Source organism: Pogoniulus pusillus, chromosome 36 (genome assembly GCF_015220805.1).
Source record: "Pogoniulus pusillus isolate bPogPus1 chromosome 36, bPogPus1.pri, whole genome shotgun sequence".
Lineage (NCBI taxonomy): Eukaryota > Metazoa > Chordata > Aves > Piciformes > Lybiidae > Pogoniulus > Pogoniulus pusillus.
In genome coordinates, this window is record NC_087299.1 from 2,625,949 (window position 1) to 2,650,394 (window position 24,446).

At 56.3% G+C, this 24,446-nt stretch overlaps 1 protein-coding gene across 8 annotated transcripts in view; it reads left to right on the forward strand.

The window, feature by feature from the left end:
- ARHGEF10L (Rho guanine nucleotide exchange factor 10 like) overlaps window positions 1-17,778 on the forward strand; it is a 61,731-nt gene extending 43,953 nt beyond the window's left edge. For 6 of the 8 annotated variants that reach the window (XM_064171704.1, XM_064171705.1, XM_064171706.1 and 3 more), the window contains 3 exons: window positions 7,646-7,820; window positions 12,395-12,517; window positions 14,958-17,778. In XM_064171704.1, the coding sequence (XP_064027774.1) occupies window positions 7,646-7,820; window positions 12,395-12,517; window positions 14,958-15,442 (783 nt within the window). In that variant the 3' untranslated portion in view covers window positions 15,443-17,778. The remainder of the gene's footprint in view (window positions 1-7,645; window positions 7,821-12,394; window positions 12,518-14,957) is intronic. The other 2 variants (XR_010308497.1, XM_064171708.1) reach the window with 2 other exon arrangements.
- Window positions 17,779-24,446: the final 6,668 nt, after the last annotated feature.

Below are 24,446 nucleotides of genomic sequence, written 5' to 3' on the forward strand. Positions count from 1 at the left end.
CCAAACAACTCCACAGTTCAACATCCCAACCTTTTCTCCCTGCTTTTAGCTGCTTGGACTGGGTGAGCTCAGCTCTTTCCTACCCCAAACAATACAATTCAACATCCCAACCTTTTCTCCCTGCTTTTATCTTCTTTAACTGAGTGAGCTCAGCTCTTTCCTACCCCAAACAACACAATTCAACATCCCAACCTTTTCTCCCTGCCTTTATCTTCTTTAACTGAGTGAGCTCAGCTCTTTCCACCCCAAACAATTCCATGTTTCAGCATCCTAACCTTTTCTCCCTGCTTTTAGCTGCTTGAACTGGGTGAGCTCAGCTCTTTCCCACCCTAAACAACTCCATAGTTCAGCATCCCAACCTTTTCTCCCTGCTTTTTGCTGGTGAGCTCAGCTCTTTCCCACCCCAAACAACTCCACAGTTCAACATCCCAACCTTTTCTCTCTGCTGCTTGAACTGAGTGAGCTCAGCTCTTTCCCACCCCAAACAACTCCACAGTTCAGCATCCCAACCTTTTCTCCCTGCTTTTAGCTGCTTGAACTGAGTGAGCTCAGCTCTTTCCCACCCTAAACAACTCCACAGTTCAGCATCCCAACCTCTCCTCCCTGCTTTTAGCCTCTTCCCCTGGCTTTCAGCTCCCTTCCCTCTACCAAGTTGCAGGAGGATGCTGCTGAGATGTCTCCTTGCAGCTCCTTACCCAGAGAATGCTGAATAGTTGCTTTTTGCTTTAAAAAAAAAATACCTCAAGCCCTCTCCAAACCTTCAACCTCCTCCTTTCTCCCACCTTTAATCTCCACATTTAGTGCTCAAACTTAGTTTGCATGGATTAGCTGTCATAAATCCAGCCCCACACTGCTGCCCATGCATAATGCAGCAGGGACCTGGAATCCTTCTGCCAGCTCCACTTTTATTGATGACAGCAGCCAGCTGGGAATCCTTACAAGGAGAAAAGTGATGGGGAAGCACACCAAAAAAGAGACCCCCAAATAATCCAGCCATGAAAAGGGGAGCTGGAGGGAGGAGGGTGTTGGGGGGGGCTGGTGGGGAGAGGAGGATGGTGGGGGAAGGAGGATGGTGAGGGGCTGGTGGGGAGAGGAGGATGGTGGGGGAAGGAGGGTGTTGAGGGGCTGGTGGGGAAAGGAGAGTGTTGAGGGGCTGGTGGAGAAGGGATTTTGGGAGCTGATGGGGAAAGGAGGATGTTGAGGGGCTGGTGGAGGAAGGAGGATCTTGAGGGACAGGTGGAGAAGAGATTTTGGGGGCTGGTGGGGAAAGGAGGATGTTGAGGGGCTGGTGGAGGAAGGAGGGTGGTGGGAAAAGGAAGATGTTGAGGGGCTGGTGGAGAAGGGATTTTGGGAGCTGATGGGGAAAGGAGGATGTTGAGGGGCTGGTGGAGGAAGGAGGATCTTGAGGGACAGGTGGAGGAAGTGAATTGAGGGGCTGGTGGAGAAGGGATTTTGGGGGCTGGTGGGGAAAAGAGGGTGTTGGGGAGCTGGTGGGGAGAGGAGGATGGTGGGAGAAGGAGGATGTTGAGAGGCTGGTGGAGGAAGGAGGGTGTTGGGAAAAGGAGGATGTTGAGGGACTGGTGGAGGAAGGAGGGTGTTGGGGAAAGGAGGGTGTTGAGAGGCTGGTGGGGGAAGGAGGATGTTGAGGGACAGGTGGAGGAAGTGATTTGAGGGGCTGGTGGAGAAGGGATTTTGGGGGCTGGTGGGGAAAAGAGGGTGTTGAGAAGCTGGTGGGGAGAGGAGGATAGTGGGAGAAGGAGGATGTTGAGGGGCTGGTGGAGGAAGGAGGATGTCGGGGGGCTGGTGGAGGACAGAAGATGGTGGAAAGAGGAGGATGTTGAGGGGCTGGTGGAGGAAGGAGGATGGTGGGAAAAGGAGAATGTTGAGGGGCTGGTGGAGGAAGGAGGATGGTGGGAAAAGGAGGATGTTGAGGGGCTGGTGGAGGAAGGAGGATGGTGGGAAAAGGAGGATGTTGAGGGGCTGGTAGAAGAAAGAAGGTGGGGAAAGGAGGGTGTTGGGGGGCTGGTGGAGAAGGGACTTTGTGGGGTGGTGGGGGAAGGAGGATGTTGAGGGGCTGGTGGAGGAAGGGATTTGGGGGGCTGGTGGGGGAAGGAGGATGTTGAGGGGCTGGTGGAGGAAGGAGGAGGTTGGGGGAGCTCTTTGCAGTGAGGATGGTGAGACAGTGGCGCAGGTTACCCAGGGAGGTTGTGGAGCACAGAATCACCCAATGTAATTCTGTGCTCCACAGGATGTGAAGAGATGTTCAGGACCAGGCTGGATGAGGCCTTGAGTGACCTGTTCTAGTGGGAGGTGTCCCTGCCTATGGCAGGGGGTTGGAACTGGCTGATCCTTGAGGTCTCTTCCAACCTAACCCATAAGTTTCTAAGTCCCCCACCTGTGGTGAGGCACAAAGTGGAGGTCAGCTGCAAGTTTTTTGTTCACCTTTGATTGGGGCAAGACTCTTAGGTGGATGCTGTGTGTTGGTCCCTCCTGGGATGAGCACCAACTGCTCCTTTTTCCTTCTAGAAAGGAAAACTTCAGGCCAGATGAAGTTTGAAAGCTGTAGGAGAAGTGAAGGTGAAGTCTCTGTGTGCAGGTTTCTCCTGCAGGGATTTAATCCTTCCATGCTAATGGGAGGTTTTAGTTTGGGATAGCTATAGGCAGGGCTGGGGTTTGTTTTTGGTCCAAAGGAAGATGCTTTGTGTTGTGCCAGTCAGAGTGAGGGTGGTGAGACACTGGCACAGGTTGAGGGTGGTGAGACCCTGGCACAGGTTGCCCAGGGAGGTTGTGGAGCACAGAAGCACCCAATGTGATCAAAGATCAAAGATCACATTGGGTGCTTCTGTGCTCTACAACCTCCCTGGAGATGCTCAAGGCCAGCTTGGATGAGATCTTGAGCAGCCTATTCTAGTGAGAGATGTCCCTGCCCATGGCACAGGGGGGTTGGAACTGGCTGAGCTCTGAGATCCCTTCCAACCTAAACCATTTTATGATCCTCCTCTACTCTAAGAAAGCTTCTGCACAGCTGAGCTTTGGAGGTGCTCAAAGCTTGCTCCAGTGCACCAAAAAGTGAGTTTATTTAGAAGCCCAAAGCTCCAAATCTTTGTGCAGCCAAACTCTGGGCCCTTCCCACAGCCCCCAAACAAAGCAACCCTCCAAGGAAACCTTTTGTTGTGGTCTAAACCTCTCACCAGAACCACTCCTCAACTTTCTGCCCCCAGATCAAGCCCCTCTTGCATTCATCAACATTTCCCCCACCCTGGGCTGCAAGGAGGAAACAGTAAGAGAGGGCTCTGAGCTGAGGAAGGGATCAAAGGTCTTGACCAACCTCCCTGCAGTGAGCAGGAGCACTGCAACCAGAATGATAGAAGCATTTTGGCTGGAGAAGACCTCTAAGGTCCTTGAAGCCAAGGATTCAGGATCCAGACTCCATCAGGTCTGCAGTCTCAGAGGGGCTCTGAGGTGGGGAATGGGATGGGGAGGACCTCAAAATGCAGTTTCAGGGGGGCACTGAGGTGGGGAAAGGGATGGGGAGGACCTCACAATGCAGCCTCAGAGGCTTAGAGATGGGGAAAGGGGTAGGGAGGACCTCAAAATGCAGTCTCAGAGGAGCTCTAAAGTGGGAAGGGGATGGGGAGGACCTCAAAATGCAGTCTCAGAGAGGCTCTGAGCTGAGGAAGGCATCAAAGGTCTTGTCCAACCTCCCTGCAGTGAGCAGGAGCACTGCAACCAGAATGATAGAAGCATTTTGGCTGGAGAAGACCTTTAAGGTCCTTGAACCCAGCCATGATGGAACTCTATCAGGTCTGGTGGCTAAACCATATCAGCACCACATCTCTGTGGCTTTCAGTCAGAGTGAGTTCCAGAATGCACCAGGTTAGGAAGGGACTCTCAAAGATCATCCTGTAGTGAGCAGGGACAGCTGCAACTACAATCATAGAAGCATTTTGGGTGGAGAAGAACTTTAAGGTCCTTGAACCCAACCATGATGTAACTCTACCAGGTCTGAAGTCTCAGAGGGGCTCTGAGGTGGGGAAAGGGATGGGGAGGACCTCAAAATACAGTCTCAGAGGGGCACTGAGGTGGGGAAGGGGATATGAAGGACCTCAAAATGCAGCCTCAGTGGCTTAGAGATGGGGAAGGGGATTGGGAGGACCTCACAATGCAGTCTCAGAGGAGCTCTGAGCTGAGGAAAGGGTCAAAGGTCTTGACCAACCTCCCTGCATTGAGCAGGAGCACTCCAACCAGAATGATGGAATCATTTTGGCTGCAGAAGGCCTTTAAGGTCCTTGAATCCAACCATGTTGGAACTCTATCAGGTCTGCAGTCTCAGATGGGCTCTGAGGTGGGGAAGGGGATGGGGAGGACCTCAAAATGCAGTCTGAGAGGGGACTAGAGATGGGGAAAGGGATTGGGAGGACCTCAGAATGCAGTCTGAGAGGGGATTAGAGATGGGGAAAGGGATTGGGAGGACCTCAAAATGCAGTCTGAGAGGGGATTAGAGATGGGGAAAAGGATTGGGAGGACCTCAAAATGCAGTCTGAGAGGGGATTAGAGATGGGGAAAGGGATTGGGAGGACCTCAAAATGCAGTCTGAGAGGGGCTCTGAGCTGAGGAAGGCATCAAAGGTCTTGACCAACCTCCCTGCATTGAGTGCAGGAGCACTCCAACCAGAATGATAGAATCATTTTGGCTGGAGAAGACCTTTAAGGTCCTTGAATCCAACCATGATGGAACTCTATCAGGTCTGCAGTCTCAGATGGGCTCTGAGGTGGGGAAGTGGATGGGGAGGACCTCAAAATGCAGTCTGAGAGGGGATTAGAGATGGGGAAAGGGATGGGGAGGACCTCAAAATGCAGTCTGAGAGGGGATTAGAGATGGGGAAAGGGATTGGGAGGACCTCAAAATGCAGTCTGAGAGGGGATTAGAGATGGGGAAAGGGATTGGGAGGACCTCAGAATGCAGTCTGAGAGGGGCTCTGAGCTGAGGAAGGCATCAAAGGTCTTGACCAACCTCCCTGCAGTGAGCAGGAGCACTACAACCAGAATGATAGAAGCATTTTGGCTGGAGAAGACCTTTAAGGTCCTTGAACCCAGCCATGATGGAACTCTACCAGGTCTGGTGGCTAAACCATATCCTCTCAGCACCACATCTCTGTGGCTTTCAGTCAGAGTGAGTTCCAGAAGGCACCAGGTTAGGAAGGGACTCTCAAAGATCATCCTGTAGTGAGCAGGGACAGCTGCAACTACAATCATAGAAGCATTTTGGGTGGAGAAGAACTTTAAGGTCCTTGAACCCAACCATGATGTAACTCTACCAGGTCTGAAGTCTCAGAGGGGCTCTGAGGTGGGGAAAGGGATGGGGAGGACCTCAAAATACAGTCTCAGAGGGGCACTGAGGTGGGGAAGGGGATATGAAGGACCTCAAAATGCAGCCTCAGAGGCTTAGAGATGGGGAAAGGGATGGGGAGGACCTCAAAATGCAGTCTCAGAGGAGCTCTGAGCTGAGGAAAGGGTCAAAGGTCTTGACCAACCTCCCTGCAGTGAGCAGGAGCACTGCAACCAGAATGATAGAATCATTTTGGGTGGAGAAGGCCTTTAAGGTCCTTGAATCCAACCATGATGGAACTCTATCAGGTCTGCAGTCTCAGATGGGCTCTGAGGTGGGGAAGGGGATGGGGAGGACCTCAAAATGCAGTCTGAGAGGGGATTAGAGATGGGGAAAGGGATTGGGAGGACCTCAGAATGCAGTCTGAGAGGGGATTAGAGATGGGGAAAGGGATTGGGAGGACCTCAGAATGCAGTCTGAGAGGGGATTAGAGATGGGGAAAGGGATTTGGAGGACCTCAGAATGCAGTCTCAGAGGGGCTCTGAACTGAGGAAGGCATCAAAGGTCTTGACCAACCTCCCTGCAGTGAGCAGGAGCACTGAACCAGAATGATAGAAGCATTTTGGCTGGAGAAGACCTTTAAGGTCCTTGAACCCAGCCATGATGGAACTCTACCAGGTCTGGTGGCTAAACCATATCCTCTCAGCACCACATCTCTGTGGCTTTCAGTCAGAGTGAGTTCCAGAAGGCACCAGGTTAGGAAGGGACTCTCAAAGATCATCCTGTAGTGAGCAGGGACAGCTGCAACTACAATCATAGAAGCATTTTGGGTGGAGAAGAACTTTAAGGTCCTTGAACCCAACCATGATGTAACTCTACCAGGTCTGAAGTCTCAGAGGGGCTCTGAGGTGGGGAAAGGGATTGGGAGGACCTCAAAATGCAGTCTGAGAGGGGATTAGATGGGAAAGGAATGGGGAGGACCTCAAAATGCAGTCTGAGAGGGGATTAGAGATGGGGAAAGGGATTGGGAGGACCTCAGAATGCAGTCTCAGAGGGGCTCTGAGATGAGGAAGGCATCAAAGGTCTTGTCCAACCTCCCTGCAGTGAGCAGGAGCACTGCAACCAGAATGATAGAAGCATTTTGGCTGGAGAAGACCTTTAAGGTCCTTGAACCCAGCCATGATGGAACTCTACCAGGTCTGGTGGCTAAACCATATCCTCTCAGCACCACATCTCTGTGGCTTTCAGTCAGAGTGAGTTACAGAATGCACCAGGTTAGGAAGGGACTCTCAAAGATCATCTTGTTCAACCCCACTGCAGCCAGCAGGGACATCTCCAAGTAGATCAGGTTGCTCTGATCTAAGGAAGAAGAAGAAGAGTTGGAGCTATGCAGCCTGGAGAAGAGAAGGCTTGGAGGGGACCTTGGAGTGGCCTTGCAGGATCTGAGAGGAACCTACAGGGGGACTGGGGAGGGAGCAGTGACAAGGTCTGGTAGTGACAGGATGAGAAGAAATGGGTTTAAAAGTGGCAGAGGAGAGATGGAAACTGGGTGTTAGGAAAGGATTCTTTGCAGGGAGGGTGGTGAGAGACTGGCAGAGGTTGAGGGTGGTGAGACACTGGCACAGGTTGCCTAGGGAGGTTGTGGAGCACAGAAGCACCCAATGTGATCTTTGGTGGCCAGTGCCATTCTGGGGTGGATTAGAAGGGCTGTGGTTAGTAGGTTGAGAGAGATTCTCCTGCCCCTCTGCCCTGGTGAGGTCACAGGTGGGTTACTGTGTCCAGTTCTGGGCCCCTCAGTTCAGGAGGGACATGGAACTGCTGGAGAGAGTCCAGCAAAGAGCCACAAAGATGCTGAAGGGAATGGAACAGCTCTGCTAGGAGGAGAGCCTGAGGGAGCTGAGCTGTGCTGCTGGGAGAGAAGACTGAGAGGTGACCTCAGCAATGGTTTAAATAGGGAAAGGTGAGTGCCAGGAGGCTGGAGCCAGCTCTGCTGGGTGATGCCCAGTGCCAGGACAAGGGCCAGCAGTGGAAGCTGAGGCATAGGAGGTTCCATGTGAACCTGAGGAAGAGTTGTTTTTCTTTTGAGGGTCCCAGAGCACTGGAACAGGCTGCCCTGGGGAGTTGTGGAGCCTCCCTCTCTGGAGGTACTCCAGCCCCACTGGGATGTGTTCCTGTGTGATCTGCTCTGGGTGATGCTGCTCTGGCAGGGGGGGCTGGACCAGATGAGCTTTGGTGATCCCTTCCAGCCTCTGCCGTTCTAGGAATTACAGAGAGAAACAACCCTTGGATTTCCTTCTTGGCATTCCTCTCTTGGCAGCAAACCTTTGAGGCCCACCCTGACAGGGAGGCAAGTGTCACACACATGATCAAGGCAGGCAGTGGGGTCTGGATGGCCTTTTCCTCAGGCTCCTCCATCCGCCTCTTCCACACCGAGACGCTGGAGCATCTGCAGGAGATCAACATTGCCACCAGGACCACTTTTGTCCTCCCAGGTGAGCTTCCCCCTTTATTCCCCCTGGCTCTTCAGTGGAAGGCACAAGTTGAGGGTCCCCCCAGCTTGTTGGCTTTGCTTTGTGGCCTCCTTGCTGGTTTGCAGAGAAGCTGGGTGAGGAGCTGAGCTGATCAGTGATGTGAAGCTTTGAGCTTGGACCTCTGAGGGAGCTTCTCCTTATGGGTTTAAACTGGCAGAGGGGAGATTCAAACTAGATGGTAGGAAAGGGGAGGGTGGTGAGGCACTGGCACAGGTTGGGAGGGTGGTGAGAGACTGGCAGAGGTTGAGGATGGTGAGACACTGGCACAGGTTGGGAGGGTGGTGAGACCCTGGCACAGGTTGCCCAGGGAGGTTGTGGAGCACAGAAGCACCCAATGTGATCAAAGATCACATTGGGTGCTTCTGTGCTCCACAACCTCCCTGGAGATGTTCAGGATCAGGTTGGATGAGGCCTTGAGTGACCTGTTCTAGTGGGAGGTGTCCCTGCCTATGGCAGAGGGTTGGAACTGGTTGAGCTTTGAGGTCACTTCCAACCTAAACCATTCTATGACTTGCAGAGACAGAACTGGTGGCATCCATGCACCTTGTCTGTCCACCTGTCTTTCCACCCCATCTCTTGCACTCAGGAGTGTCCTTAGACCTCATTCTTGCCCTTCTCTTTGTGGCTGCATCCATGTGGCACATCTTCACACCTCTGCTCTTCATCCTTCCACCCATCTTTGTCCCCATGCATACAGTCCTGTGCTCAGCACTGCTCAGGCCACACCTTGAGTGCTGTGTCCAGTTCTGGACTCCTCAATGCAAGAGAGATGCTGAGGTGCTGGAAGGTGTTGAGAGAAGGGCAGCAAGGCTGGGGAGGGGCCTGGAGTAGAGCCCTGTGAGGAGAGGCTGAGGGAGCTGGGGGGGGTGCAGCCTGCAGCAGAGGAGGCTCAGGGCAGAGCTCATTGCTGCCTGCAGCTGCCTGCAGGGAGGCTGTAGCCAGGTGAGGTTGGGCTCTGCTGCCAGGCAGCCAGGGACAGAAGAAGGGGCCCCAGGCTGAAGCTGTGCCAGGGCAGGTATAGGCTGGACATAAGGAAGAAGAGATTGGCATTGGAATGGGCTGCCCAGGGAGGTGGTGAAGTCACCATCCCTGGAGGTGCTTAAAAGGAGGGTGAATGAGGCACTCAGTGCCATGGTCTGGTTAATGAGAAGGGTTAGGTGCTAGGTTGGACTCTATGATCCTAGAGGTCTCTTCCAACCTGGTTCATTCAGTGACCAGACCTGTGCCCTGTGCATGCATCCTTGCATCCAGCTGTCTCCCCGTGTCTGCATCTGTGCATCCCATCCTTGCATCCAGCTGCCTCCCCGTGTCTGCATCTGTGCATCCCATCCTTGCATCCAGCTGCCTCCCCGTGTCTGCATCTGTGCATCCCATCCTTGCATCCAGCTGCCTCCCCGTGTCTGCATCTGTGCATCCCATGCTTGCATCCAGCTGCCTCCCCGTGTCTGCATCTGTGCATCCCATCCTTGCATCCAGCTGCCTCCCCGTGTCTGCATCTGTGCATCCCATCCTTGCATCCAGCTGCCTCCCCGTGTCTGCATCTGTGCATCCCATGCTTGCATTCAGCTGCCTCCCTGTGTCTGCATCTGTGCATCCCATGCTTGCATCCAGCTGCCTCCCTGTGTCTGCATCTGTGCATCCCATGCTTGCATCCAGCTGCCTCCCCGTGTCTGCATCTGTGCATCCCATCCTTGCATCCAGCTGCCTCCCCGTGTCTGCATCTGTGCATCCCATCCTTGCATCCAGCTGCCTCCCCGTGTCTGCATCTGTGCATCCCATCCTTGCATCCAGCTGCCTGCCTGTGTCTGCATCTGTGCATCCCATCCTTGCATCCAGCTGCCTCCCCGTGTCTGCATCTGTGCATCCCATGCTTGCATCCAGCTGCCTCCCCGTGTCTGCATCTGTGCATCCCATCCTTGCAGCCTGGTTTTGCACTTCTGGGCATTATGTATCTGTGCACCTCATCAGGGTGAGGAGACACAGGAACAGGTTGCCCAGGGAGGTTGTGGATGTCCCTTCCCTGGAGGTGTTCAAGGCCAGGTTGGATGAGGCCTTAAGCAACCTGGGCTGGTGGGAGGTGTCCCTGCCCATGGCAGGGGCTTGGAACTGGATCTTTAAGGTCCCTTCCAACATAAACCATTCTGTCTCTTGATTCTCTTACTGACTCCATGACTCCAGAATCCCAGAATGGCTTAACTGGAAGAGACCTCAAAGATCATCCATTTCCAACCCCCCTGCCATGGGCAGGGACACCTCTCAACCTCACTTGGGTGCTCAGGGTCTCATTCAACCTGCCCTTGAACACCTCCATGGAGGAGCCATCCACAACCACTCTGGGCAACCCATTCCAGAGTCTGCCCACCCTCATACTGAAGAGCTCCATCTAACCCTGCTCTCCCTCAGCTCCAAACCATTCCCTCCTGTCCTGTCTCCAGCCACCCTCAGCACAAGTCCCTCTGCAGCCTTCCTGCAGGATCCCTTCAGGCACTGTCAGGCAGCATCAAGTTCCCCCTGGAGCTTTCTCTTCTCACAGTATCACCGAGGTTGGAAGAGACCTCACAGCTCATCAAGTCCAACCCTTTAGCACAGAGCTCAAGGCCAGACCATGGCACCAAGTGCCACGTCCAGTCCTGCCTTGAACAGCTCCAGGGACGGCGACTCCACCACCTCCCCGGGCAGCCCATTCCAGTGTCCAATGACTCTCTCAGGGAAGAACTTTCTCCTCACCTCCAGCCTAAATCTCCCCTGGCACAGCCTGAGGCTGTGTCCTCTTGTTCTGGTGCTGGCCACCTGAGAGAAGAGAGCAACCTCCTCCTGGCCACAACCACCCCTCAGGTAGTTGTAGACAGCAATGAGGTCTCCCCTGAGCCTCCTCTTCTCCAGGCTAACCAATCCCAGCTCCCTCAGCCTCTCCTCGTAGGGCTGTGCTCAAGGCCTCTCACCAGCCTCGTTGCCCTTCTCTGGACACGCTCAAGCATCTCAATATCCCTCCTAAACTGGGGGGCCCAGAACTGAACACAGCACTCAAGGTGAGGTCTAACCAGTGCAGAGTACAGGGGCAGAATGACCTCCCTGCTCCTGCTGGCCACACAATTCCTGATGCAGGCCAGGATGCCACTGGCTCTCTTGGCCACCTGGGCACACTGCTGGCTCATGTTCAGGCAGGTATCAATCAGCACCCCCAGATCCCTCTCTGTCTGGCTGCTCTCAGCCACTCCCACCCCAGCCTGTATCTCTGCATGGGGTTGTTGTGGCCAAAGTGCAGCACCCTGCACTTGGAGCTATTGAAGCCATCCCCTTGGACTCTGCCCATCTGTCCAGGCGGTCAAGGTCCTGCTGCAGAGCCCTTCTGCCCTCCAACCCAGCCACATCTGCCCCCAGCATCCTATCCTCCAGCTTTTCCATCACCCTATAAAGGTTGAACCAGCTGATCCTTGAGGTGCCTTCCAAGCTGGCATTCCATGCTTCTCTCCCTCTGGGCATGCTGGATTGGCTCCCACCTTGTTCCAGCTTCCAAGTGACATAACTGTGTAATTAGTCCCAGCCACGCTCCCGCTGTAAGTCACTTATTCCCTTTTCAGGGCATGTTAAATTATTTCTCACTTCCCTTCCTTGCTGGTGCTGAGTGAGCTCTGGGTATTTAATGCATTTTTGAACTTGTGCTCCTTCATCCTTTTTAACTTTGACAGGTCATTAATAAAGTCCTCCTGGAGAAACCCAAGTTGCATCTCCACAGATGGAGCTCTCTGCCACCGCCGCTGCTGTGCCAAGTCCTGCTGATAAAATATTCATCTGCCATTAGAAGTCTCACTCCTCTCTTCCTCCCTTCCTCCCCTCCCTTCCTTCTCCTCTCTTTTTGCTACCTACTCTTTTTTATTTATTTATATTTGGAGCTGCTTTCTTCTTGGCATAAAAGATCTTTGCATTGAGGTCCTGGTTGGCTTTGGAGGGCTGCTGGAGTTTGTAGCCCTTTTGAAAGGTAGCAAGGAGCCTGGAGGAGAGGCTGAGGGAGCTGGGGGGGTGCAGCCTGCAGCAGAGGAGGCTCTCTGCCTGCAGCTGCCTGCAGGGAGGCTGTAGCCAGGTGGGGTTGGGCTCTGCTGCCAGGCAGCCAGCAAGAGAAGAAGGGGACACAGCCTGAAGCTGTAGCAGGGCAGGTTTAGGCTGGATGTTGTTAGGAAGTTGTCAGAGAGAGTGATTGGCATTGGAATGGGCTGCCCAGGGAGGTGGTGGAGTCTGTGTGGAACCTCCTGGATTCCAGCTTGTATCCATTGTTGCTTGTCCTATCACTGGACCTGGCACCTTCTTGACACCCACCCCTCATAGCCATTAATGAGATTTCCTCTCAGCCTTCTCTTCTCCAGTCTGAACAGCCTCAGGTCCCTCAGCCTCTTCCTCCTCAGTGCCTTCATCATCCTTTTGCAGGCTCTGCTGGACTCTTTCCAGTGGTTCCCTGTCTCTCTTGAATCAGGGAATCCAAAATTGGCTGTAGTATTCCAGGGCAGACCTCACTCACCTCTTCCACCCTTCTCTTTCAGGTCAGAAACACGTCCGTGTCACCAGCCTGCTCATCTGCCAGGGGTCACTCTGGGTGGGCACTGATCAGGGCATCATCGTGCTGCTGCCTGTGCCCCGTTTGGAGGGTATCCCCAAAATCACTGGTGAGCACCAAACCCCCTTCCTATCACAGAACCCCAGCAGAGTGGGGTGGGTAGGGACCTCTGGAGGTCATCCAGCCCAACCCCCCTGCTAAAGCAGGGCACCCACAGCAGCCTGCCCAGGAGCACAATGGCCAGGGGGGGTTGGAAGCTCTCCATACAAGGAGACTCCACAACCTCTCTGGGCAGCCTGCTCCAGGCCTCCAGCACCCTCACACCAAGGATGTTTCTCCTCCTGTTCAGGTGGGACCTCCTGGGTTTCAGTTTGTGCCCATTTGCCCCATGTCCTGCCCTGGCAACCACTGACAGGAGTCTGGCCCCAGCCTCTTGTCCCTCCCAGCTCCTTCAGCTCTTGCTGAGCATTGCTCAGCTGCCCTCTGGGGCTGCTCTTCTGCAGGCTCTCAGCCTTTGCTCCTGTCAGAGCTGCTCCAGACCCCTCAGCAGCTCTGTTGCCTGTGCTGGACTCTCTCCAGCAGCTCCCTGCCCCTCTTGTACCAGGGAGCTCAGCACTCCATGCAGTCCTTCAGATGTGGCCTCCCTAGGGCTGAGCAGAGAAGCAGGAGAACCTCCCTTGACCTGCTGCCTGCACTCTTCTTCATGCCCCCCCAGGACACCTTTGGCCTTCTTGGCCATGAGGGCACATTGCTGGCTCCTGGGCATCTTCTTGCCCATCTACCCTCTCAAGGTGGCCTCTGTGGAACTGAGGTTCCCCTTTGCCTGTCCTGGAGCAGGAGGTTGGGACCCAGGAGGCTGGGACCCAGCAGGAGGTTGTTCCTCGGCAGGGGCAGGACCTTTCCCCTGCCTGCTGCGGGGCACAGCCTCAACTCTGGGCTGTTCATAGCACAGCTGCTGTGCGTTTGGGTCCCCTCTCTGCTGCGGGGCACAGCCTGAGCTCTGGGCTTGCTCATAGCACAACTGCTGTGCGTTTGGGTCCCCTGCCTGCTGCGGGGCACAGCCTGAGCTCTGAGCTTGTTCATAGCACAACTGCTGTGCGTTTGGGTCCCCTGCCTGCTGCGGGGCACAGCCTGAGCTCTGAGCTTGTTCATAGCACAACTGCTGTGCGTTTGGGTCCCCTGCCTGCTGCGGGGCACAGCCTGAGCTCTGAGCTTGCTCATAGCACAACTGCTGTGCGTTTGGGTCCCCTCTCTGCTGCGGGGCACAGCCTGAGCTCTGGGCTTGTTCATAGCACAACTGCTGTGCGTTTGGGTCCCCTCTCTGCTGCGGGGCACAGCCTGAGCTCTGAGCTTGTTCATAGCACAACTGCTGTGCGTTTGGGTCCCCTCTCTGCTGCGGGGCACAGCCTGAGCTCTGAGCTTGTTCATAGCACAACTGCTGTGCGTTTGGGTCCCCTCTCTGCTGCGGGGCACAGCCTGAGCTCTGAGCTTGTTCATAGCACAACTGCTGTGCGTTTGGGTCCCTTGCTGCAGGGCACAGCCTGAGCTCTGAGCTTGTTCATAGCACAACTGCTGTGCGTTTGGGTCCCCTGCCTGCTGCGGGACTTAGCCTGAGCTCTGAGCTTGCTCATAGCACAACTGCTGTGCGTTTGGGTCCCCTCTCTGCTGCGGGGCACAGCCTGAGCTCTGAGCTTGTTCATAGCACAACTGCTGTGCGTTTGGGTCCCCTCTCTGCTGCGGGGCACAGCCTGAGCTCTGAGCTTGTTCATAGCACAACTGCTGTGCGTTTGGGTCCCCTCTCTGCTGCGGGGCACAGCCTGAGCTCTGAGCTTGTTCATAGCACAACTGCTGTGCGTTTGGGTCCCTTGCTGCAGGGCACAGCCTGAGCTCTGAGCTTGTTCATAGCACAACTGCTGTGCGTTTGGGTCCCCTGCCTGCTGCGGGACTTAGCCTGAGCTCTGAGCTTGCTCATAGCACAACTGCTGTGCGTTTGGGTCCCCTCTCTGCTGCGGGGCACAGCCTGAGCTCTGGGCTTGCTCATAGCACAACTGCTGTGCGTTTGGGTCCCCTCTCTGCTGCGGGACTTAGCCTGAGCTCTGGGCTTGTTCATAGCACAACTGCTGTGCGTTTGGGTCCCCTGCCTGATGCGGGGCACAGCCTGAGCTCTGGGCTGTTGGTAGCACAACTGCTGTGCGTTTGGGTCCCCTCTCTGCTGCGGGGCACAGCCTGAGCTCTGGGCTGTCGGTAGCACAGCTGCTGTGCGTTTGGGTCCCCTCTCTGCTGCGGGGCACAGCCTGAGCTCTGGGCTGTCGGTAGCACAGCTGCTGTGCGTTTGGGTCCCCTCTCTGCTGCGGGGCACAGCCTGAGCTCTGGGCTGTCGGTAGCACAGCTGCTGTGCGTTTGGGTCCCCTCTCTGCTGCGGGGCACTGCCTGAGCTCTGGGCTGTCGGTAGCACAGCTGCTGTGCGTTTGGGTCCCCTCTCTGCTGCGGGGCACTGCCTGAGCTCTGGGCTGTCGGTAGCACAGCTGCTGTGCGTTTCCTTTCGGCAGGGAAGGGGATGGTGTCCCTCAACGGGCACGGCGGCCCCGTGGAGTTCCTGGCGGTGGCGCTGAGCACCCTGGCACCTGACGTGCTGAAGGGCGACCAGGAGGAGGAAGAGGAGGGCGAGGAAGAGAAGCCCCCGGATCTGGATGCTCCCCAGCCTCGGGAACTGAGGAAGAAAGGGATTTTGTTACAGTATCGCCTGCGCTCCACCTCCCACCTGCCCGGGCAGCTGCTGTCGGTGCGGGAGGCGCCGGCGGGGGGCGCGGCGGAGCACACGGAGGAGGATGGCTCCATCTACGAGCTGGCAGACGACCCCCAGGTGTGGGTGCGCAGCCGACCCTGTGCCCGCGACGCCCCCCGCAAGGAGATCTCCTCCGTGGCCATCGTCTCGGGGGGCCGCGGCTACCGCAACTTCAACGCCGAGGCGCCGCGGAGGGGCGGCGATGCCGACAGCACCCTGCTCATCTGGCAGGTGCCCCTCATGCTGTAGCTGCCCGCGGGCACCCCGCCTGGCACCCGCCTCTATGCTCATCCACCTGATGCCCACCTGCCTGGCACCCATCTGCCTGCTCATCCACCTGGTGCCCACCCGCCTGGCACCTACCTGTCTGCCCATCTGGCTGGCACCCACCTGGCACCTGCCTGTCTGCTCATCTACCTGATGCCCACCCAGCTGGCACCTACCTGTGCCCATCTAGTTGGCACCCACCTGGCACCTGCCTGTCTGCTCGTCTACCTGATGCCCACCCAGCTGGTACCTACCTGTGCTCATCTGGCTGGCACCCACCTGGCACCTGCCTGTCTGCTCGTCTACCTGATGCCCACCCAGCTGACACCTACCTGTGCCCATCTGGTTGGCACCCACCTGGCACCCATCTGCCTGCTCATCCACCTGATGCCCACCCGCCTGGCACCTATCTGTCTGCCCATCTGGCTGGCACCCACCTGGCACCTGCCTGTCTGCTCCTCTACCTGATGCCCACCCAGCTGGCACCTACCTGTCTGCCCATTTGGTTGGCATCCACCTGGCACCTGCCTGTCTGCTCATCTACCTGATGCCCACCCAGCTGGCACCTACCTGCCTGCCCACCCAGCTGGCATCCACCTGGCACCCATCTGCCTGCTCATCTACCTGATGCCCACTCGCCTGGCACCTACCTGACTGCCCATCCAGCTGGCACCCATCTGGCCCCCTGCCTGCCTGCTCACCTACCTGTCTGCCCACCCAGCTGGCATCCACCTGGCACCTACCTGTCTGCTCATCTACCTGATGCCCATCCAGCTGGCACCCACCTGACACCTGCCTGTCTGCTCGTCTACCTGATGCCCATTCAGCTGGCACCTGCCTGTCTGCCCACCCAGCTGACACCTTATGCACCCATCCAACTGACTCCTGCCTACCCACCCTCTTAGTCTCTACCTTCCCACCCTCCTGGCACCTACCTATCCACTCATACCCATGGCACCTACTCCCCAACCCAGCTGAGTCCTAACTTCCTACCCTCCTGGCACCTACCTACCTCCCACTCACTTGGCACCCACACACCTTCCTCCCCACCAGGCATCTTTCCACCCACCCATCTGGCACCAACCTGCCTCCTCACCTGGCACCTACCTACCCACCCAACTGCCACTCACCTAGCACCCACTTGTCTGACACCTGACATATACTCACCCTCTTGGCGCCTACTTGCCCCTTTGGCACCCATCTACTCACCCAAGAGCCACTCACCTGGCACCTACCCACCCCCATAGCATCTGCCTACCCACTAACCTGGCACTTACCTGCCTGGCACCTACCCACTCCCATAGCATCTGCCTACCCACTAACCTGGCACTTACCTGCCTGGCACCTACCCACCCCCATAGCATCTGCCTACCCACTAACCTGGCACCTACCCACCCCCATAGCATCTACCTACCCACTAACCTGGCACTTACCTGCCTGGCACCTGGGCACCTTCCTGCTCACCCACCTCTTTGGCACCTCCCTAGGCACTCACACACCTGGTCCCTTCCTACCCTCCTGACACCTAGCACCTCCCTGCCCCCTTGCCACCCACCTACCCACCCAAGTGCCACTCACCTGGCACCTCCCCACCCACCTGATGCCTTCCTACCCACATACCTGGTACCTACCTCAGACAGGCTCCCCCCCGAGGCTCTGGGAGGGGTGGGGGTGGTGGCTCTGTGCCCTGGGTGCATCACCCTTTGTCTTGCACAGGGTGGGGGGAGAAACCCCTGGGAAATGAGGGAGCTGGGGGGGGGGGGATTTTGCTTTAGTTTTTGCTCTCCTCCTGCTCCCCCAAACCAACTTTGTGCAGAGTGAAGGGGGGGGGAAAAACCACCCTGAAAAATGAGGGATTTGGGGGGGGCTTAGTTTATTTTTTGACCTCCTTCTCCTCCCCCAAACCATTTATTGTGCAGAGAGTGAGGGAGGGGAAAAACCACCCTAAAAATGAGGGATTTGGGGGGGGTTGCTTTATATTTTGGCTTCCTCCTCCCCCAAACTAACTTTTTCCCCTCACTCTGCACAGAATCAACCTGAAAAATGAAGGATTTGGGGGGGGGCTTAGTTTATTTTTTGACCTCCTTCTCCTCCCCCAAACCATTTATTGTGCAGAGAGTGAAGGGTTGGGGGGGAACCATCCTGAAAATGAGGGATTTGGGGGGGGTTGGTTTATATTTTGGTCTCCTCCTCCCCCAAACTAACTTTTTCCTCTCCCTCTGCACAGAATCAACCTGAAAAATGAGGGATTTTGGGGGGGGTTTGCTTTATTTGTTGGCCTCCTCCTCCCCCCCCCAAACCATTTATTGTGCAGAGAGTGGGGGAAAAACCACCCTAAAAATGAGGGATTTGGGGGGGGGTTGGTTTATATTTTGGTCTCCTCCTCCCCCAAACTAACTTTTTCCTCTCACTCTGCACAGAATCAACCTGGAAAATGAGGGATTTTGGGGGGGGGGGTTGCTTTATTTGTTGGCCTCCTCCTCCCCCCCCAAACCATTTATTGTGCAGAGAGTGAGGGGGGGGGAAACACCCTGAAAATGAGGGATTTGGGGGGGGTTGCTTTAATTTTTGACCTCCTTCTCCTCCCCCAAACCATTTATTGTGCAGAGACTGGGGGGGGAAACCCCACCCTAAAAATGATGGATTTGGGGGGGGTTGCTTTATTTTTTTGCCCTTCTCCTACCCCCCCCCCAACCACTTTTTGTGCAGAGTGATGGGGGAAAAAAAAAACCCACCCTAAAAATGAGGGATTTTGGGGGGGTTGCTTTATTTTTTTGCCCTTCTCCTCCCCCCCAAACCATTTATTGTGCAGAGACTGGGGGGGGGGGGGGGGAAACCCCACCCTAAAAATGATGGATTTTGGGGGGGGTTGCTTTAATTTTTTGCCCTTCTCCTCCCCCCCAAACCATTTATTGTGCAGAGAGTGAGGGGTGGGGGGGGAACCATCCTTAAAATGAGGGATTTGGGGGGGGGGGGGGTTGCTTTAATTTTTGACCTCCTTCTCCTCCCCCAAACCATTTATTGTGCAGAGACTGGGGGGGGGGACCCCATTTATTGTGCAGAGACTGGGGGGGGGGGACCCCACCCTAAAAATGATGGATTTGGGGGGGGTTGCTTTATTTTTTTGCCCTTCTCCTCCCCCCCCAAACCACTTTTTGTGCAGAATGATGGGGGGAAAAAAAAAGATGGATTTTGGGGGGAGGGTTGCTTTATTTTTTTGCCTTCTCCTCTCCCCCCCCCCCCCCAGTGTAAGGGAGGGAAAAAAAACCCAAACCCTGGATAAAACTGAAGTGGATTTCATTTTGGGGGGGGTGTGATGATGTTGGTTTATTTTTGTGCCTCCTTCTCCAAACCACTTTTGTGCATGGGTTGGGGAGGGGATGAGGGGGGGGGGGGGTGGGGGGGGATGCTGTGTGTGTGTGTATGGGGGGGGGGGGGGGGCAAACCTCCCTGCAGGCTTTGGAGGTGTTTTTGGTGCTTTGGCATCTGTGTGTGTGTGAATCTCTCTATAAATAGCTATAAATAAGCTGTACATTGTTCATGTGTAAAGAAGGATTCTGTATATAGTAAAAAAAAGGGGGGGGGGGGAAAGGGATTTTTGGGTGGGGGGGGGGTGGGGAGAGATGCAAAAATGAAGTCCTAAAAGGAAGCACTTAGCCAGGTGTTGGCTGCACCCAACCTGAAGTTGGGGGGGGGTGGGGGTGGGGAGAGTTTGGGTTCAAAGCATCCTTCAAAGCATCCTTTGGTGGTTGTTTTCTTGCCTGACTGTGAATGTGGAAGATCTTTTGGTACACCCCCCCCCAGCATCCCCCATCCCCCCCCCCCCCCCCCCCCCAAAAAAAAAAAACCCAAACCAATCCCCCTGGTTTTGGAAGCAGTTCCCAAAGTGGGGGGGGGGGGCTGGGGGAGAAGTTTGGGAGCACCTGGAAATAAAATCCTCTTGGATTTGGGAAGTGATTTTTTTTTTCCTTGGGGGGGGGGTGGGGGTGGGAAAGAGATTTTGCTCTGGGTTGGGTGGCAGCGTTCTGAGGGTTAATGCAGCTCAGCAGCCTGCAGAATCGACAGGGTCCCCCCCTCCCCCCCCCCCTTCAAAAGTGTCTTTTTGTCCTTCTTAAAATGCTCTTTGCTCCCCCCCCCCCCCCAACGATTGCTCCACTTTGCCCCTCCCTGAACTGACCTCTTCCCCCCCACCCAGAACTTGACCCCTTCCTCCCCCACTCCAAGTGGACTCCCTTTTTCCTCCTCCCCCCCCACAAGTGGACTCCCTTTTTCCTCCTCTCCCCCCCCCCCAGTTGGACTCCCTTTTTCCTCCTCTCCCCCCCCCCCAGTTGGACTCCCTTTTTCCTCCTCCCCTCCCCCTCCAAGTGGACTCCCTTTTTCCTTTTTCCTCCCCTCCCCCTCCAGGTGGACTCCCTTTTTCCTCCCCCCTTCCCCCCTCCAAGTGGACTCCCTTTTTCCTCCCCCCTTCCCCCCTCCAAGTGGACTCCCTTTTTCCTCCCCCCTTCCCCCCTCCAAGTGGACTCCCTTTTTCCCCCTCCCCCCCCCTCCAAGTGGACTCCCTTTTTCCTCCTTCCCCCTCCAAGTGGACTCCCTTTTTCCTCCTTCCCCCTCCAAGTGGACTCCCTTTTTCCTCCTTCCCCCTCCAAATGGACTCCCTTTTTCCTCCCCCCCCTCCAAAAGGACTCCCTTTTTCCTCCTTCCCTCTTCAAGTGGACTCCCTTTTTCCTCCCCTCCCCCCCCAATTGGACTCCCTTTTTCCTCCCCTCCCCCCCCAATTGGACTCCCTTTTTCCTCCCCTCCCCCCCCAATTGGACTCCCTTTTTCCTCCCCCCCCCCCCAAGTGGACTCCCTTCTTCCTCCCTCCCCCCTCCAATTGGACTCCCTTTTTCCTCCCCTCCTCCTCCAAGTGGACCTCCTTCCCCCCCCCTCCATGCTGCCTTCCCCCCTCTGCCCCCAAATGCTCTTCTTGCATCCCTTGATGGGTGCCCAGGGCTGGCACAGGCTGCCCAGGGCAGGGCTGCAGTCCCCAGCCCTGCAGGGCTGTCAGAGCTGTGGTGCCCTGGCAGTGCCCTGGCAGTGCCCTGGCAGTGCCCTGGCAGTGCTGGCTTCAGAGTTGGACTCAATGACCTTCAAGTTCTCTTTCAACCCAAACCATTCCATGAAGTCCTGGACCAGCCTCATGCCACAGCCCAAGAAGCAGCAGGCTGGGCCCTGGTGCTGCCCAGGGGGAGGACACTAAGGAGCTCCAGAGCTCTTTCACCCTTTCCCCTCCCCCTACTCCCTTCTCTTCTCCTTTACAGTTGTGCCCCTGGGGGGGGGGTGGGGGAGGAAGCAGAAGCTTTGCTTCTCCAGGGCTATCTCTGGTCGTCCCTGTGCTGGGGAGGTCCCAGGCTGTGTGAGTGCAGTGAGGATGCTCCATGGAGCGCTGCTGCTGCTGCTGCTGCTGCTGCTGCTGCTGCTGCTGCTGCTGCTGCTGCTGCTGCTGCTGCTGCTTCCACAGCCTGGAGAGAAGACTCCAAGGAGACCTTAGTGTGGCCTTCCAGTGCCTGTGCTGCTGCTGCTGCTTCTACAGCCTGGAGAGAAGACTCCAAGGAGACCTTAGTGTAGCCTTCCAGTGCCTGTGCTGCTGCTGCTGCTTCCACAGCCTGGAGAGAAGACTCCAAGGAGACCTTAGTGTAGCCTTCCAGTGCCTGTGCTGCTGCTGCTGCTTCCACAGCCTGGAGAGAAGAAGACTCCAAGGAGACCTTAGTGTGGCCTTCCAGTGCCTGTGCTGCTGCTGCTGCTGCTTCCACAGCCTGGAGAGAAGACTCCAAGGAGACCTTAGTGTGGCCTTCCAGTGCCTGTGCTGCTGCTGCTGCTGCTGCTTCCACAGCCTGGAGAGAAGACTCCAAGGAGACCTTAGTGTAGCCTTCCAGTGCCTGTGCTGCTGCTGCTGCTGCTTCTACAGCCTGGAGAGAAGAAGACTCCAAGGAGACCTTAGTGTGGCCTTCCAGTGTCTGTGCTGCTGCTGCTGCTGCTTCCACAGCCTGGAGAGAAGAAGACTCCAAGGAGACCTTAGTGTGGCCTTCCAGTGTCTGAAGTGGGCTCCAAGAAAGCTGGGGAGAGACTTCTTAAGGTGTCAGTGCCAGGAGCAGGGGGAATGGAACCAAACTAGAAGTGAGCAGGTTGAGATTGGCTCTCAGGAAGAAGTTGTTCAGCAGGAGGGTGGTGAGAGCCTGGAATGGGTTGCTAGGAAGGTGGTGGAAGCCTCATCCCTGGAGGTGTTCAAGGCCAGGCTGAATGAGGCTGTAGGCAACCTGATGTAGTGTTGAGCTGCAGAAAGACCTCAGAGTGCTGGTGGGCAGCAGGCTCTGCGTGGGCAGCAATGTGCCCTTGTGGCCAAGAGAGCCAATGGCAGCCTGGGGGGCATCAGCAAAAGTGTGGCCAGCAGGGCCAGGGAGGTTCTGCTCCCCTTCTGCTCTGCCCTGGTGGCACCACACCTGGAATGCTGTGTCCAGGTTTGGGCTCCTCGGTTCAGAAGAGACAAAGACCTGCTGGAGAGAGTCCAGCAGAGAGACATGAGTGTCACAGGGGTCAGGGGGGATCCAAAGAGCTCATCCAGTCCACCCCCCCTGCCAGAGCAGAGCCATCCAATCCAGCTCAGGGCACACAGGAGCACATCCAGACACAGGATGCCTGTGGGACTTGAGCATGTCCCCTGTGGAGAGAGCCTGAGAGCCCTGGGGGTGGTTAGTCTGGAGAGGAGAAGGCTGAGAGGAGATCTGAGCCAGGTACCTTAGGGGTGGGGGGCAAGGGGCTGGGGCTAAGCTCTGTTGGGTGGTCAGCAGGAGTAAGCCAAGGAGCAACAGCTGCAGACTGGAACAGAGAAGGTTTCAGCTCAACAGGAGGAGAAACTTCCTTACAGTGAGGGTGGCAGAGCCCTGGAGCAGGCTGCACAGAGAGAGGTTGTGGAGTCTCCTTCTCTGGAGGCTTTGCAACCCCCCCTGGATGCATTCCTGTGTGAGCTATCCTAGGGGATCCTGCTTGGCAGGGAGGTTGAGCTCTGGAGGTCCCTTCCAACCTCTGCAGTTCTGTGATTCTCTGTCCCTTGTCTGTGGCAGGGGAGTTGGAGCTGAATGATCACAGAATGGTTTAGGTGGGAAGGGAGCTCAAGGATCAGCCAGTTCCAAGCCTTTGCCATAGGCAGGGACAGCTCCCACTGGAAGAGGTCACTCAAAGCCTCATCCATCCTGGTCCTGAGCATCTCCAGGGAGGTTGTGGAGCACAGAAGCACCCAATGTGATCTTTGATCACATTGGGTGCTTCTGTGCTCCACAACCTCCCTGGGAAACCTGTGCCAGTCTCTCACCACCCTCAACCTGTGCCAGGCTCTCACCACCCTCCCTGCAAACAACTTCTTCCTCACATCCACTTTCCAGCTCCCCTCTCCCACTTCAAACCCATTCCTCCTCCTCCTCCTCCTCCTGCCATTCCCAGACCTTCTCAATAGTCCCTCCCCAGCCCTCCTGCAGCCCCCTGCAGATCCTGCAAGGCCACTCCAAGCTCTCCTCCAAGCCTTCTCCTCTCCAGCCTGCACAGCCCCAACTCTCTCAGCCTGTGCTCAGAGCAGAGCTGCTGCAGCCCTCTCAGCATCTTGGTGGCCTCCTCTGGGCTGGCTCCAACCCTTCCATGTCCTGCTTGTGCTGGGGGCTGCAGAACTGCCCCCAGGACTGCAGGTGGGGTGTGAGGAGAGCAGAGCCAAGGGGCAGAATGCCCTCCCTTGCCCTTGGGGTCCCTTGTAGCCCTGACAATTCCATGCTTCTATGCTGCTGCAGATGTTACCCTCCTCACACATGGCTTTGTGGCACCAGGAGGCTGCTCTGCCACCCTGGGTGGTGTTTTCCCCCTGCTCTACCACCCTGGGTGGTGTTTTCCCCCTGCTCTGCCACCCTGGGTGGTGTTTTCCCCCTGCTCTGCCACCCTGGGTGGTGTTTTCCCTCTGCTCTGCCACCCTGGGTGGTGTTTCCCCTCTGCTCTACCACCCTGGGTGGTGTTTTCCCCCTGCTCTACTACCCTGGGTGGTGTTTTCCCCCTGCTCTGCCACCCTGGGTGGTGTTTTCCCCCTGCTCTACCACCCTGGGTGGTGTTTCCCCCCTGCTCTACCACCCTGGGTGGTGTTTTCCCCCTGCTCTACCCACCCTGGGTGGTGTTTTCCCTCTGCTCTGCCACCCTGGGTGGTGTTTCCTCCCTGCTCTACCACCCTGGGTGGTGTTTTCCCCCTGCTCTGCCACCCTGGGTGGTGTTTTCCCTCTGCTCTGCCACCCTGGGTGGTGTTTTCCCCCTGCTCTGCCACCCTGGGTGGTGTTTTCCCCCTGCTCTGCCACCCTGGGTGGTGTTTTCCCTCTGCTCTGCCACCCTGGGTGGTGTTTCCCCTCTGCTCTACCACCCTGGGTGGTGTTTTCCCCCTGCTCTGCCACCCTGGGTGGTGTTTTCCCTCTGCTCTGCCACCCTGGGTGGTGTTTCCCCTCTGCTCTACCACCCTGGGTGGTGTTTTCCCTCTGCTCTGCCACCCTGGGTGGTGTTTCCCCTCTGCTCTACCACCCTGGGTGGTGTTTTCCCCCTGCTCTACCCACCCTGGGTGGTGTTTTCCCCCTGCTCTGCCACCCTGGGTGGTGTTTTCCTCCTGCTCTACCCACCCTGGGTGGTGTTTTCCCCCTGCTCTACCCACCCTGGGTGGTGTTTTCCCTCTGCTCTGCCACCCTGGGTGGTGTTTTCCCCCTGCTCTGCCACCCTGGGTGGTGTTTTTCCCCTGCTCTACCACCCTGGGTGGTGTTTTCCTCGTCCCAAATTAACATCCTTTAGCTAATGAGGCTGTTTCTCTGTGCTGCCTGCTAAGGATGAGTGTTGTGCTCCTCAGAGGAGATGGGAAACCATCAAAGCCAAGAGGGCTCTTTGTTGCTGCCTTAACGAGCTGTGCTATCCACCCATGTGTGGTCTGAGCCCTGTC